At 36.8% G+C, this 15,718-nt stretch overlaps 1 protein-coding gene across 3 annotated transcripts in view; it reads left to right on the top strand.

Moving 5' to 3' along the window:
* LOC150107965 (hepatocyte growth factor-regulated tyrosine kinase substrate-like) overlaps positions 1–15,718 on the top strand; it is a 261,894-nt gene that overhangs the window by 222,881 nt on the left and 23,295 nt on the right. For all 3 annotated transcript variants that reach the window (XM_090390574.1, XM_090390576.1, XM_090390577.1), the window contains 2 exons: positions 1,522–1,694; positions 9,270–9,606. In XM_090390574.1, coding sequence (XP_090246700.1) covers positions 1,522–1,694; positions 9,270–9,606 — 510 coding nt within the window. The remainder of the gene's footprint in view (positions 1–1,521; positions 1,695–9,269; positions 9,607–15,718) is intronic.

Genomic DNA, 15,718 nt, shown 5'->3' with positions numbered 1-15,718 from the left:
ACAGCAGCTTTAGCTTACCTCTTTAACTTAAGTTTTAAAGTTGCCTGAGTTCCAAAGGGGGTGGAACGAGGACAAACTCATTCTGCTTCAAATTAGACCAATCTGTTTGCATGGAGTTGTGGTAAAGATGTTAGTGGCTTGTGAGAATGAGGATTCGGAATTGGAGGTTGATGACAGCAATTGTCTTTGGACCATGGATTTGCTACAGGAAGGTCAAGTTTCAGCAATTTGCTTACTTATTGACAAAGTGACAGGTGCATTGCACAAAGGGGAACGTACATGGTGGTATATTTAGATGTTGCTAAAGCCTTTGATAGATTGCCACATGCCAAGTTGGTAATTAAACTGGAACAGATGAGACTGGATAGTGGAGTAGTGCATAGGATTGGAGATTGGCAGTCTGCTAGATATCAGCAGTTTGTGTATGGGAGAGCAGTATCCCAGAGGAGGAGGAAGGTTACCAGTGATTGTGCCCCAAGAGTCTGTTTTGGGTCCATTGCTGTTTAATTTGTATGTAATGATATTGGAAAGGGCTTGAATGGTACATACAGTTGTTTGCAGATATAATCAATCACAAACTACAGATTATAAAAAAAACTTGCATTCAAATAATGGAAACTGTTTCCATTTTGGCATATCAGCTAATCCAGCTTACTCTTACAATTTTATCTGCAACAATTTTGTTACATTTATCAAACAAAAATTGTACTAGACCTTTTTCTCAAGCACACATATAAATCTTTTATGCTACACTTAAAATGGAAATTCCTGAATAATACTTGCATTCATTTTCATAACATAGAGTTCATTTTATAATTACATCATTACTACTTTCCTGGTAGAGTCAATCAATGTATTTTACAAATTTTGCCACTCAGTCTCTAAGGTTTGGGCCTCATTTTCAAAATCCTTTATTCTTTCTTCATTACTATTATACTTCATAACCAGGGCAATGAGATAGATTGCTCATTGATTTTAATCTCTCTCTCTCTCTCTCTCTCTCACACACCCACACACACATACTTCACATTCTAGTATCTTCCTTGAGTTATCATAATATTACTGTTGCAGTTGAGATTTATGGACATCCATAAGGTTTCAATGATCCTCCCCACCTCTAAACTCATTTTTATGGCATTATATCTCATACATTTATCAAATCTTAAAGAATAAATCATGTTTCTGATTTGATGTCACAAAAACATAATTAGTCAATATTATCAATCACAAAGCCACAAAACAATGCCACAAAGTGGAATTGTCAAATGCTGTTCAGCAGATTACCAGTATAACACTGATTGAAACTTGTCTGCTAGTTTGCTGCATTGTCATCATACCACTTTTTACATCAGTGATAGATATTCTGAACATTTTAAATAACATCTAGGTTGTTCCCAAGTGCAACTTTTCTATTTAAGATCTTAACATTTTCTATTTAAGATTCATTACATTGAATACATTTTATTAAATCCTAGATGTTTGAGTATCGAATTACAAAATCTATCTACCATCTCTTTTCAGCTTACTTTGAAGGTCTTCAGGATAAGCTGGCACAAGTGAAAGATGCCAGAGCAGCTCTTGATGCTCTAAGAGAAGAACATAAAGAAAAACTGAGAAGGGAAGCTGAAGAGTCAGAAAGACTAAGGCAGATCCAGATGGCTCAAAAGTTAGAAATTATGAGAGCAAAGAAACAAGTCAGTAACAGCCTTTTTTAATATATACAGGGTGTTCGGGATAAATTTGACAGTTTCGTAAGGAAAAAGAAAATCTTCTTTGTATCTATTAAATTTAATGAATTGACAAAAAAACATTACAGGCAGAGTTAATTACAATACTATCAACAAGATTTACTCAAAATAACCACCATTAGCATCGATCACAGCTTCAATTCTGCTTCGGAACCTCGAACAAGCTGATGCTACAGTCTCCCTGGGAAGGGCCGCAAAAACTGTTTTAATTTTATCCATTAACTGGGCTTTTGTATTACTGGAAGTGCGATTGGTGTCTTTTTCAACTGCGCCCCATACAAAATAATCCATGGGGTTAAGGTCTGGGGAGTTTGGAGGCCAAACATTTGGACTGGTGAAGTCGTAGAAATTTTCAGACAACCATTTTTGACTTTTCCCAGAGGTGTGGCAAGGGGCCGAATCCTGCTGCCATACATACGGCCTACCATTGGCTACCCTTGTTATCCAGGGCTTGACTACAGTTAGCAACTCCACGAACAAAGCCTGAATTCCAATGCCAGGGTTCTTCAACACCTGTTCCTGCAGATTTGCGAGGAATTCTGCTGTACGAACGCAATCAGATCGTCTGCTAGGGATCTTTCTTCTTGCTACATCCTCGTAGTCACCATTGCAAGTCTCTAGTTCATGCCTGATTGTTTTTACTGTATTCAGGGAGCATTGGGCAGCAGTCGTAATATCCTTATTTTGATGGCGGGCACGAATCATCATGATACAAGTTATTCTCTTCCATGATTCAGGTGGGTTCCAGCTATCCATTCTTTCTGACATCTTGTATATGAATGAAGAAGGGTCCAAACTTTTAAATGAAGAGAAGTGTGTGTTAATACATGTAACTTACGGAAAAATATAATTAATTATAAATATGTCAAATTTATCCCGAACACCCTGTATGTATATATATAACACTGTATATTTATAGCAGAATATTTATATGTTACAGCTTTTGCTTTATATGTAAAAGTCCTGTTCAAAAATTTTCATTAAAAATGAACGTTTTGCATAAAATGTTTTTTTTTGTAGTTTTGGCTGTTCAGGCAGTCATTTTTTATTAAATATACAGTGCATTTCCACATATTTGTTTTTGCTTTTTTCATGATTTCTTGAACAAGGAATTTCATCTTTATATTGAAAGAGTAGAAATGAATTTCACTAAATTTAGATACTGTTTTTTTTTTTAACATCTTGCTTTTCTAATAATAGGGGTGCTTAATGGTCAAAGCTGTATAACTGAGAGGAGACCTCCACATAGTCTTTAAAGGAATGCGGAGAACTGACTAGAACTTCTGACCTAATATCCAATCCTTAACTTCTCGTGATGCACATTGTTAGGTATCTATCTGGATACTGAACAGATGAGGATGGGCTGGCAACTTGGGATTTAGCCAACCAAATTGTATTCTTACCAAAAGTAAAATGATGGTACAACAGGACAGAATTTCATGCCGAGCTTGGGCGTCTCCCAGTTAAACAAGGCCCCCGTTGTTTTTGCCAGGGAACCAGGGCAAACAGTGAAAAGTCAGCTACTGGAACAAATCTGAAAACACACCCCGCATCACCAGAGTAGAGGATTGGTACTCTATCAACAAAAGAAGCCTGAATGGCAAAGAAATTAAGCTACCTGAGGAATTAGATAAGTACCAGATCGACATAATAGGGGTGACTGAAACAAAAAAAGACAAAAACTGGCGAGATCTTTCTGAGCAATAAATACAAAATGTTATATTCAGGCAATGACAATCAAGGAAAAGGAGTAGCCATGGTATTCAACAGTAAATACAAGGCTAATCTTCTTGAATAGCTGGCAGTCTTAAGTAGATTGATGTATGCAAATATCAGAATGAGTAACTGAACAATGAGACTTATTTGTGCCTATGGTCCTTCTATAGGATCATAGGCACAAATAAGTCTCATTGTCTTAGTAGGCTTATTGTCTCAAGTCAATAAGTCTACTAAGATAAAAGTGGAGGAATTTTTTGAGACTTTAGAGAAAGCAACTGGCACAATAAAAAAGGAAGAGTTGGTACTTGTTGGGGATCTAAATAGCAGAGTAGGAAATGATTGTCAGACATACAAAAATATTTTTGGGAAAATTTGCAGAAAAGGGCAAAGTTAATAATAATGGTAAATACTTGTTCGATTTCTGTTCAGGACATGGACTGGTTATTACTAACACAATGTTCCAACATAAAAATGTGCACAAATTTATATGGAGAGAAGAGGCAAGGAATAAGAAAAGTCTCATTAACAATGCTATTGTTAATAGTGATGTTTTCTCCCTGGTGCAGGACACCAGAGCGTACAGAGGATTTGAATTTGGAAGTAATCACTATCTAGTCTTGATCAGAATAAAATTGAATTTCATATTGAAAAGACGACATATTAAGAAAGTTTTAAAGCGATTAAAAGTTGAGAAGCTCTCAGATATGAACTATAGACTAAAATACACAAACATTATTGAAGAAAAAATGAAAGTGTATGAGAACAGGAACCATACCTTGGAGATTCAGTTGCAAGCCCTGAAGAAAACACTGATTGATTCAGCCAGAGAGGCATGGTGAGGTTGTCTGCAAAGATAGAGCAATCAGAACTCTGTGGTGGGCAGAGGAAGTTAAAACAGCAGTGAAGGAAAATAATAAAGCATATTGAAAGTTCCTGGCAAATAAGTCAGCTTGTGCTCTTAGAGAATAGAGAGACAAATGTAAGAAAGCTGTTAAACTGTGTAAAACTGGCTAAACAAAAGTCATGGGAACATTTTGGTAAGAACATAGAAAATAAATATCAAGGTGGTAAGATATTCTGGAGGTTGTTGAAGAAGCTCAGAAATGGAGGAAAGAGAGTGCTGTAAAAGGAGTTAGAGATGATAAAGATGACATGAAAACTGGATAAAAGAATATCATTGAAGTATGGAGTAATTACTTCGAAAAATTGCTAAATGACACAAGCAGTGATAGCACAGAGGTAAAAAACACTCAACAGGCATACAGTCAGGAATACATATCCATACTTGAAGTAGAAAAAGTCATCAAAAGCCTTGAAATGTGGAAAGTCAGGAGGACTAGTTGATATTTGACCAGAAATGCTATGTATGGAGGTATAAAAGTCTTACAGTGGCTGCACTGCATAGTTCAGAAGGCCTGGACAGAGGGACGATTTCCGGATGATTGGAGTAGACCTCTCATAGTACCCATATATAAAAAGGGAAATAAAACTGAATGTAAAAATTACGGAGGTATTTCTCTGAGTGTTCCTTGTAAGATTTACGCAAGTATACTTGAGAAACAGTTGAGAAGGATTGTGGAAGCAAAGCTTGGTGAAAGAACAATCTGGATTCAGGCCATATAGAGGCTGTCATGATCAGATCTTAACTTTACGACAAATAATTGAGAAATCATGGGAATATAACAAAGATCTCTATTTAAGTTTCGTAGATCTGGAAAAGGTATATGACAAGGTGCCAAGAGAGAAGCTATTCAATATTCAACAGTTATATGGTGTCGATTGGGCATTATATCGAGCAATATTTAGTCTTTATTTGAGTTGTAAGTCAGCAGTTAGAATTGAAGGAAGTACAGGAAGATGGTTTAATGTTAAATCTGGTGTCAGACAAGGATTTACATTATCCCCTCTATTATTCATTATCTATATGGATCTCATTATGAAGGAAAGTGGTATTAAACCTGATATAAATATTGGCGATGTTAATCTTAGCTCTTTTCTCTGTGCAGATGATGTTATACTTCTAAATAAATCTACTACAAGTCTGCAAGATTCCCTGACTTGTAGTAGACTTATTTAGTAGTACGAGGAAAGATTAGCAAAAATGAAAATTGGCAGAAGCATTGAAAATAACAACTGCATTTGAATGGAGACCCTATAGGACAATTGAAACATTTCAGCTACTTAGGCACAATTTTTAGTGAAGATGGTAAATTAAGTATGGAAATAGTTAACAGAATCAATAAAGCTAGCATGGTAAGAAGTCAATTGAATAAATTCATATAGAATAAGCAAGAAATTAGTCGGAACACTAAATTAGCTGTATACAAGACATTGTTCAAACCAGGTTAACTTATGGATATGAGACATGGATCAGAAGTAAAACACTTGACCAAAGACTAGAGACTGCAGATATGAGAGTCGTGAGAAAGATTGGGGGGGGGGGGGATGAACAGATGGCATCAGTGGCAGTATCGTATTGAAAACTAGGATATTAGGAAAGAAGTTAACATTATCGGCATCCAGGAATGCGTTAACAGAACTAATCTCAGATAGTATGGTCACTTTGTGACCATACTATCTAAGAATAACTAATCTTTCCTCGCCTATACAGAATGGGCGAGGAAAGATTAGCAAAACAAGTGTTCTCTGCCAGGGTGGTAGGAAAAAGACCCAGAGGAAGACCAAGATATATGTGGATTGATATGGTAAAAAGTGCCTTGGAAGACAGAAATATAAGATCTGATAATGTTGGAGTCTTGACAGGTAACAGACTGATTGGAGGAAAATTGTAGATAAATAAATAAATTCCGTGTGATGATACAGCGTTCCTCCTTTTTATGGGAGTTCACGGTACCATCTATTCCTCCCAAATTTTATCCGGGCTCTGGAACCGGCATAGGCTGACTAATCAGACCTATTGCTGGATCAGTATTCCTGACTGTAATCCTAGTGTGTATCCTCAGACCAATTTGCCTGCTTGCGGGATGAAAAACACCAGATAAACTGGTGGAAAAAACCCTGCTGTCCATGCCCAAAACCGGCTAACTTGGCTATGGCTGAGGATCCTTGAGTTCCTCACGTCGTTGACGGGAATCGAACCTAGGACACTCCTTCCCCAGACATATGGTTGCGAAGCGCAAAGCCACTAGGCTAACCGCACGGACAATTGTAGATAAGAAGTTAGTAATGATGTAAATTTTTCATGTAGTACTGTCGTATCCTGTACACCCCTTGAGGGTACATGGCAGGAATTTGATGATGATGCTTTTCTAATATTTCATGGCTATTGTATTTTTGCCAGGCTTCTTTCAAATTTACCTTGCTTAAATTATGGAAATGGATTTCATTTATAAATACTCAAATATTATTATTATCCCAAGACCTCCATGGAGTCAAGACTCATCACTAGAGGTCCCTTTCTCTCTCTCTCTCTCTCTCTCTCTCTCTCACACACACACACACAGCTCACCATATCTGCAATTTTTTGCAGATACCGCATTCTCAGGCAATGTATTCCAGTCATTCATAACTCTCCATGCAAAAATCTTGCTTCTCACCATCTTGCTTATACAACTTCCAGTGATGACCTCTTGTTCTCCCCCCAGATGCCACCATTTTATGAGAAACCTCTTCAATGTTAATCCTATAACAAGCCCTTAACAACTTAATGTGTCTCTGTCATATCACTCCTCTTCTTCCTATTCACTAGACTCTAAATTGCACCTTCTTAGCTTGCTTCTGGATACTTTCCAATATCACTTCATTGTTTTGAAAACCAAGTGGCCAAATATGTGCACAGTAGTCTATAGGCCTAATTAAAGCCTTATGTAGTGGAACCAGAATCTCTTTACTTCAAAATAATCTCCTCCACATCGTTGCCAGAATTAATTCTGTTGTCGTCACAATTTTGGCAGTGTGCCCTCTAAATTTTACATTCTTATCCACTGTCACTCCCAAGGTCTCTTATTTCCTCTACCTCCAACAATGTATCTCCCACAAAGTATAAATTCTACATTCTATCTGTTTTCTCTATTTTAAAATGTTTTCATTTTAAAATAGTGAAAACTTTAAAATAGTATTTTTAAAATAGTATTTCACTATTATAAAAAAATCACTATTTTTTCTAAACTAAACAACTTAGCTTTCAGAGCTCTCCAAACCCAGGTCTTCTATGAGATGCCACTTATGAACGCCTCTGTCTCCATTGAAATCCTCCCCAATATCATTAGCATACAGGTTAAACAGAAATGGCCCTAAAACAGATCTCTGAGACACAGCACCTAGTGACTTTCCTCTTCTGGGATATTGCCTACTCAACTTGCTGATATCTATCAGATAGCCAATCTCCATTCCAATGCACTAATCTAATATTCAACCTGATCTGCTCTGGTTTGACTATCAACTTATCATGTGATAATCTATCAAATGCCTTAGCAAAATCTAAGCATACTACTCTATCCATCTCCCTCGTCCAGTGCAACTGTTACCTTATTGTAATATGCAAGTAGATTACAAAAACATGACCTCCCTTTAGCAAATCTGTGCTGTACATCAGAATAGTCTAATATTGCTCTTGAAGAGAGCTATAATATCTTTTTTTTTTATTATTACTATTTTTAAATTGATCTGATATAGTTAATATCATTGGCTTATTTCTTACTATTCTGAAAGATTGTACTTGTATGAGTAAGTGATGTTCAGTGAAATATAAAGCATGTGCAAGTGCCTAATAGCTGATTTTGCTATATATCTCGAGGAAATAGAAGTGGTATCTGAGTATTTCATATTATTATTCATTTTCAGACCTGAAATTAAAAGATGTGAGCTTTAATTTCAAATCTGAAACTTATGTTACATCAATGAAATTGTCATTTATTCTGTTTCTCTATTTGTTTGAATGCACATTGTGATGGGTATTGAGGCTCAGTTGAAACAATAAATAAAATTATACTTTATAAATTATAAATAAAAATTATAAACTATAAATAAAACAAACCTTATCACATATACAGTAGAAACTTATCATTGCAACATAGCAACTATCTATGAGTATACTGTAAAGTCTCAACTAATGAACTCTTAAAGCTCCATAGTAACAGTTATTTTAGTATTGTGAGCAATGGGAAATTCAAAATTTCACTGTAGTGAACTGGTGTTTACTAGTAGGTGATAAAAAAAAAGCGTCTCAAATGGTTCATTTTCTAAATACATATATATTTAACTTAATGTAAATAGCATGGCAATGCAGCTCTTCTTCCATATGGGAGAAGAGCTGCATTGGCATGGGCACAGATGTGAGAGGAAGTCAACATGACTTAAGATAGGAGATGATACCTCCACCTAATATTTGCATTGCATGACCAGCTGAAAATAAATTGCTAGGATGCAGTTCACTGGTACTTTCAAGTTCTAAAAAATATTGTATAAATGAAAAGTCGACAAGTTTAAGGACTACTTAGAGAAAAATGGAGAGAGATCACTTTCTGGTTTTGCCATCTGAGATAGTGTAATACTTGGGTCGGAGTTCAGACAAGGATAAAAGCCAGAAAAAGTTGCCAAAAATAAACCTACCAAATGAAATGCTTTTGATGATAGTTATTCCTAATAACTAATCTCAGGAGGGAGATATTGTTAACCCACATTCACTGTAATGAACTGTTTCTTTGGTTTGCATAGTAGGCTCCTTCTGTACTTATTTATTTGATCTTGTAACACATGAAAATTTTACTCTTATGTAACACTGTATTATCATCCTGTTCATAAAAAGAAAAAAAAATTCCCTTATTCTCCTCTTTCTCATAGGAATACCTTCAATATCAGCGGCAGTTAGCCATTCAAAGAATGCAGGAACAAGAACGAGAAATGAAATTGAGGCAGGAACAGCAGAAGCAGCACTATCAAGTTCAAGGACCTCCAGGAGTATATTCTCCACCTCCTGGATCTTACATTCCACCACAAGGATTTCCTGTTAGCCAACCAGGATCTGCAGGCAGTTCACCGGCTCACTTAACTTATCAAGCTCCTTATGGACCTCAGCAATTACCACCTCCACCTCCACCTGTTCCACAGACAGGAGGTGTAATGGGACCACAACCTTATCCTCCACCTGGTGATTTCCAGGCATATGCTGCCATGCAAGGTAATGTGACTAATAAAAAATTTCAACTTTTTTTTTTAATACATGTGTTTTTGTACCTACTATGTTAACAAACTGCAATAAAGGGGGGGGTATAATTTCAACAGCATTTATTTCATTACCGATTGTTATTTTAGCCATGAAACCGAAATTCATGCATTGCTAAAAATCCCCAAGTCTATAATAAAAATAATTTTATCTTTAAGGAATAAATTTGACACAGAGTGTGAATGCATTTACAAGATTTTGAGTTGTGTCCTTAAATACCATCAGCATGTGTTTTTAGCTAGTGGCTATAACTCATCCTCCAGATTCTTTATTCCCAAACACACAAGACACTATTCCTATTCTCTCTATCCACATCTGAAGAGATGTTTAACCACTGGCCAGCCTGGCTGGCTGAGTGATTAGCATATCCGCTTTCCAGCCAAAAGGCTGCGGGTTTGAATTCTTCGGTGGGCATGGATGTTTGTGATTGTCTGTGGAAATACTAGTGGTAGTCGTCGGCAGTAGATGGCGTTGGTGTAGTTGTGGTCAGTTGGTGGAGAGAGAGCTGTAAAGCAGGTGTCCTCCCTCGATGAGTCTTTGGACTCCATGGAGGTGTTTAATAATAATAAAAAAAATTAATAATAATAATACTGCATAACATAAATATAATTTCTATGCTATGTTCTACTTATACATCAAACTACCAACCTACATCTATTCACTATAGGATAGACTCAATCCTCTAGTGAATCTAGGAGTAAATGAAGTGCCCTGTACTTGCAAATTGATATACTAAGATATACATGACAAATACGTTCACCCCCTTGTCCATGGTAAGTAGATTTTATGAGCTGACGAGTAGCTGAAGACTGGACAAAATGGAATACTTTTTTTATTAAAAAAATTTTTCTGAACAAAAACATCTCCACGATAACTTCTTTGACATATATGTCATATCAGTGCATACTGTTCTTTTCCTCCATGATTAAACTCCCTAACTGCTACAATGTTTTCACATTCACTAAATATGAGTTTTAAGTATGAGTTGGAGAAACATAAGAAGTGCTAGCCATTTTGTCTCTATTGAGAGATGTGATAATCTTCTTGTTCAGTAGAACACTTAAGTGGATTAACTTCTGCTCATAGTAGTGCCATTGAAAACAGGTAATGCATAGTTCCTCATTGTATGTAACTTAGTTCTAATTTTAAATATGGATATCAGATAATCTAAATGTACACATTATGTTTTGATATTGTAGTCCTTTTATCACATAAATATAGTTTAATGTTAATGGCAGGACAAAATGAGGTAAACTTCCATACTTGATTATGTATGGGAAATTGTTGTAATCTTTTACTGCACATAAATGTTTGTGTGTTGGAAAAAGCAATCTCATAATCAATTCTTGAATTTTTGCTTAATTACGAATAGCTGATTGTGCATTACCTCAAGGGCTCACTTTAGTGAGTAATGGGAGTGGTAAACCCCAAGTACCTGATGCTGGACCATCAGTTACAGCATGAGGTAATATATACCGTATTTTCCGGCATATAAGACGCACTTTTTTTCTTTGAAAATAGGTCTAAAAAACAGGGTGCGTCTTATATGCCGATACTCAGTTTTTTATTACTTTCATTTCTGGAAATTTTCTCTGTTCCCAGTTATGCGATTTCTTTCTTGCTTCCTTGCGGTGTGTATGAGAGCATTCCAGTTACGTAGAGTTCAGTGGATGTGCATGCACTATCATTGACGATCACAGCTGTGTTTCTGTTTGTTTAAACTTTCCAGTTGTTGTGAACAGTGATAAATTTCTGCCGTTAAATTTTCTCTAAATTTCTTGGCAAATTATGGCTGAAAAATGTTGACATTGCTACAATATTGCATTCAAGCTATGTGTGATTGCTAAAGAACATGGAAACAGGGTTGCAGAGAGGCATTTCGGGCCACCTCCAACTGAGAAAATGAAAAGAACTTTCATCAGGAAGAGGATCTAAAAAAAGCAACTCACAGTAAACATAACCTATGTAATGGAACTGCAAAATGGCCAGAACTTGAGGCAGAACTGAATACTTGGATTTTAGACCAGAGAAAAGCGGGACTTTCAGTGTCTACTAAAATGATTATTCATCAAGCGAAAGCGATAGCCACTAACAGAGGGATCGCCAACTTTACTGGATCAATATCATGGTGTTCAAGATTCATGAAGAGAAACCAGCTATGTATGCGGACTAAAACAAAAATATCACAAAAGATGCCAGCTGAATATGAAGAAAAAATTATTGAATTTCATCGATTTGTCATTAACGCAAGGAAACAAGAAAATTAACGCAAGAAAAACAGGTACTCTTTCCTTTGAACTTGCGCAAATAGGAAACATGGACGAGGTTCCGCTGACTTTTGATGTGCCCTCAAATAAAACTGTAGATTCCAAGGGCACAAAAAAGTGTTACTATTAAAAACTTTGGGGCACAAAAAAAACTCTATACATGGTTGTTTTATCTGGCTGTGCTGATGGGACAAAATTTCCACCACTATTGATTTTTAAAAGGAAGACTCTACCCCAAAAAAAACTGCTTAAAGGAGTGTTTATACATGCTCACACAAAAGGCTGGATGGATGGAGGAGGAATGAAGTTATGGATAGATAAAATTTGGTCTAGGCGCCCTGGCGGACTGTTGAAGAAGCCTGCCCTGCTAGTATGGGATCAGTTTTGTTCTCACAGAACAGATGATGTTAAAAATAAACTCAAGGAATTGTAAACTCAGCTGTAATTCCAGAAGGTCTAACTAGTCAGCTTCAACCTTTAGATGGCTGTATTAATAAACCATTTAAGGGATTTATGAACGAGAAGTGGAACAGCTAGATGCAGTCTTCAGATTTTGAGGTTACGCCATCAGAAAGAGGCCTAGCATTTTGCAAGTTTGTGAGTGGGTCAAAGCTTCATGGGATGCTGTGAAAACTGAGACAGTGGTTAAATCATTTAAGAAGTGTGTCATTAGTAATGCACTGGATGGTACAGAGGACAATTTGTTGAAAGTAGACCTATTTATTACTTTAGATTTGAAATACTGTAAATTCATTATAATATTCAGTGATAAAGTTTTTTTCCTAAAAAAAAAAAAAAAAAAAAAATGTGTACAAAAAAGGGGTGTGTCTTATACACCGGCAGATGCGGTATCTGTTATCTTATCTGTAGACTGGTCCCTCTTCTTTCTTTTCTTTCTTTATTTTCTTCTTGTTCTCCCCCCCCCCCAATGCTATTAGCAGTTAATCTTTCCTATTTTACTATTTCATTTCATCTTATGCAGTGGATGAAGAGAAGTCTGTCTTCTCTCCTAGGTATTTGCCTTATCTAGCCAGCTGAAGTCCCAACCCACCTGGCCAATGTAGGATGTAGTGTAACTAAAACCTCCCAGATGTGGAAAGGGCCTCTGCAACCCTCTCACAGCAACTTCTCTCCAAAATGCTAATATGGTTGTGCCTTATAATACATCTCATGCTGCATTGGTTGTCATGCAGAATAATCAGAGCCACATTCAGAGCTTAGGCAGAAGGTCTTATTTGAGAAGTATATTACAGTCTCCGACAAAAGTCAGTGATATTGTGAATGAGAAATATAGTAGGTATGTGGTTAATCTTAGAGGGTGGCTTGACACAGTCACATGGAATATATGCGATCTACTCTTGATATTATCTGCAAAGAATTGGAGAGGTATAAAATTGACATCATGGGAATTGCAGTGACCAGATGGAATGGAGAAGGTCAAAGACAGGATGGCAAACTAGTTGTTTATTCAGGAAGTGACTCAAAGCATCATGGGGTAGCTGTGATACTGAAGACAGTTCAGGCAAGAGCCCTTGGTTATAATCCCATTAATGATGGGATACTTTGGTAGGATGAGCCTTAAGTCTTATACAATGTATCAGTCATGGTAGTTTATGTACCCCACATAGATAGACCTGATGAAGAGAGTGAGGAATTCTATGAAAACCTACAAAATGTTTTGGATTGCCTACCAAAGAGCCTAGGTGTACTTTACATCTTAGGAGACTTTAATGCCAAAGTGGGAAAAAGTATGAGCGTTAGGCCTTGAGTGTGGCATATTTGGTCTGGATGAATGTAATACCAATGGCGAAAGACTGTTGGAATTTGCCCATGCTAACAGATTAGTTATTACTAATACCTGCTTCCAGAAACACCCATGACAGAACCTATACTTGGATGTCTAACACTGATAGGTCAAGGAACCAGATTATTTACATTCTGGAGCAGATGGATACAGACCATCAGCTAGTAAAAGCCATTGTAAGAGTAAGACTTTAAAACCTTCCAAGTCAGGTGTATACCACTAGACTGGATGTGAGACTAATCCCTAGTGGGTTCACAGAAGAAACATCAGCTCGGTTGGGTGATCTTTTGGAAATTGGTGAAGAGAACTCACCTGAAATGCTTTGGAAAAAATTCCAGGTTAACCAAGTATCTCGGTGCAATTAGAAGACCAAGAGACTCGTGGATATCAGATTCAACATGGGATCTAATCAAAAGAAGTCGGTTGGAGAAAAAAGAAAACACTGAGATTGAAGAATATTTAACATAGAGCAGTCAGGAGAGCCATCAGGCAGGACAAAGAAAATTTTTATACTAATAAATGTGAAGAGATAGAGATCCAGATGAGGAGGTGCAATTATAAAAGGATGCTTCATTTAGTTCTTGACCTAAAGCACAAGTTTGTTCAAATCAAATGTCATCAAAGATGAAATGGAGCATACTAACAAAAGAACCGGAAATCATAAACAGATGGAAAGAATACTGTGAGGAACTATACAGAAGAGAGGATAAGGAAAATTTGGAGGAACTCTCTCACCAGCAGAATTGTAATTTGGAATCTCCTTTGCTTAGGCATGAGGTTGAAAGAACAGTTAAACAGCTTAACAGCAATAAATCCCCAGGTACAGAGGGAATCCCAGCAGAGTTAACTAAGACCACAGGGAATGTAGGGATCACAGTGATAGATTGATTACAAGAATATGGGAGACAGGATCATGACTTAAAGAAGTCTGTTTTCTTACCACTACAATCTTCCATGCAAGCAAGGTTTTATTAAGTCATTCTGAATAGGATTGAGGTAGAAATGCCTGAGGAACAAGCAGGTTTTAGGAAAGGATCTGATCTCTGGTACCATCCAGAGATCAGATCCTTGCCTTAGGTACATCATAGAAAAATATAAATAATTTAGACTCCCTGTGGTAATGTGTTTCATAGACTACTCTAAAGCTTTTGACTGATGATGACCTCAATGCACTGTCTGGTTGATAGCTAACTTGTACAGTGAGCAAGAAGCCATAATAAGAATGGGTATTGGATTAACTGATTGACTTCAGATTGGAAAGGGAGTTAGGTAAGGATGCCTACTTTCTCCTCACCTGTTTAGTATCTATACTGAGAATATCATCCACTTAGGCATTAGGTTGAAAGAACAGTTAAGCAGCTTAACAGCAATAAATCCCCAGGTACAGAGGGAATCCCAGAAGAGTTAATTAAGATCACAGGGAATGGAGGAATCACAGTGATAGATTGATTACAAGGATATGGGAGACCAGATCATGACCTAAAGGATCATCACTTAAAGAAGTCATGATCCATGTAGCACTGGATGAGCTTAAGACAGGAATTGGGATAGGTGGTAGATTGATCAGTACACTGATGATACAGTACTCCTTTATAATGAACAAGGAAAAACTTGGACTAATCCTTGACAAAGTTAATGAAATCAGTAAGAATATAGGACTTCAGCTCAATCCTTGCAAGACAAAAATTATGGTTTTCAAAGAAAATACAGACAGACAAGCTCCTGAGAAATGTGTGCCTTAATGGAGAAAGAATTTAAGAAGTCAGCAAGTTCGAGTACATGGGATCCATTGTTTGTGTGAAGACTTGCTGTTCAGAAGACATCAGAAGAATAGGAATGGCTAAAAACAACAGTCAGATGTCTGGAAGGATGGATATATTGCCACAGAAACAAAGTTGAGAATTTTGGATGCAGCTGTTTTTCCAACAGCAACTTATGGATGTAAGAGACTTGGAACCCAAAAAAAGTCTGATAGGAAAAGGATGGTTGTGCTTGA

This window comes from Typopeltis vanoorti, chromosome 3, assembly GCF_054136105.1.
Source record: "Typopeltis vanoorti isolate ZY-2024b chromosome 3, IOZ_Tvanoo_1.0, whole genome shotgun sequence".
NCBI lineage: Eukaryota > Metazoa > Arthropoda > Arachnida > Uropygi > Thelyphonidae > Typopeltis > Typopeltis vanoorti.
Note: the sequence above shows the minus strand (reverse complement) of the source record. Positions and strands in the feature narration are given on the sequence as shown.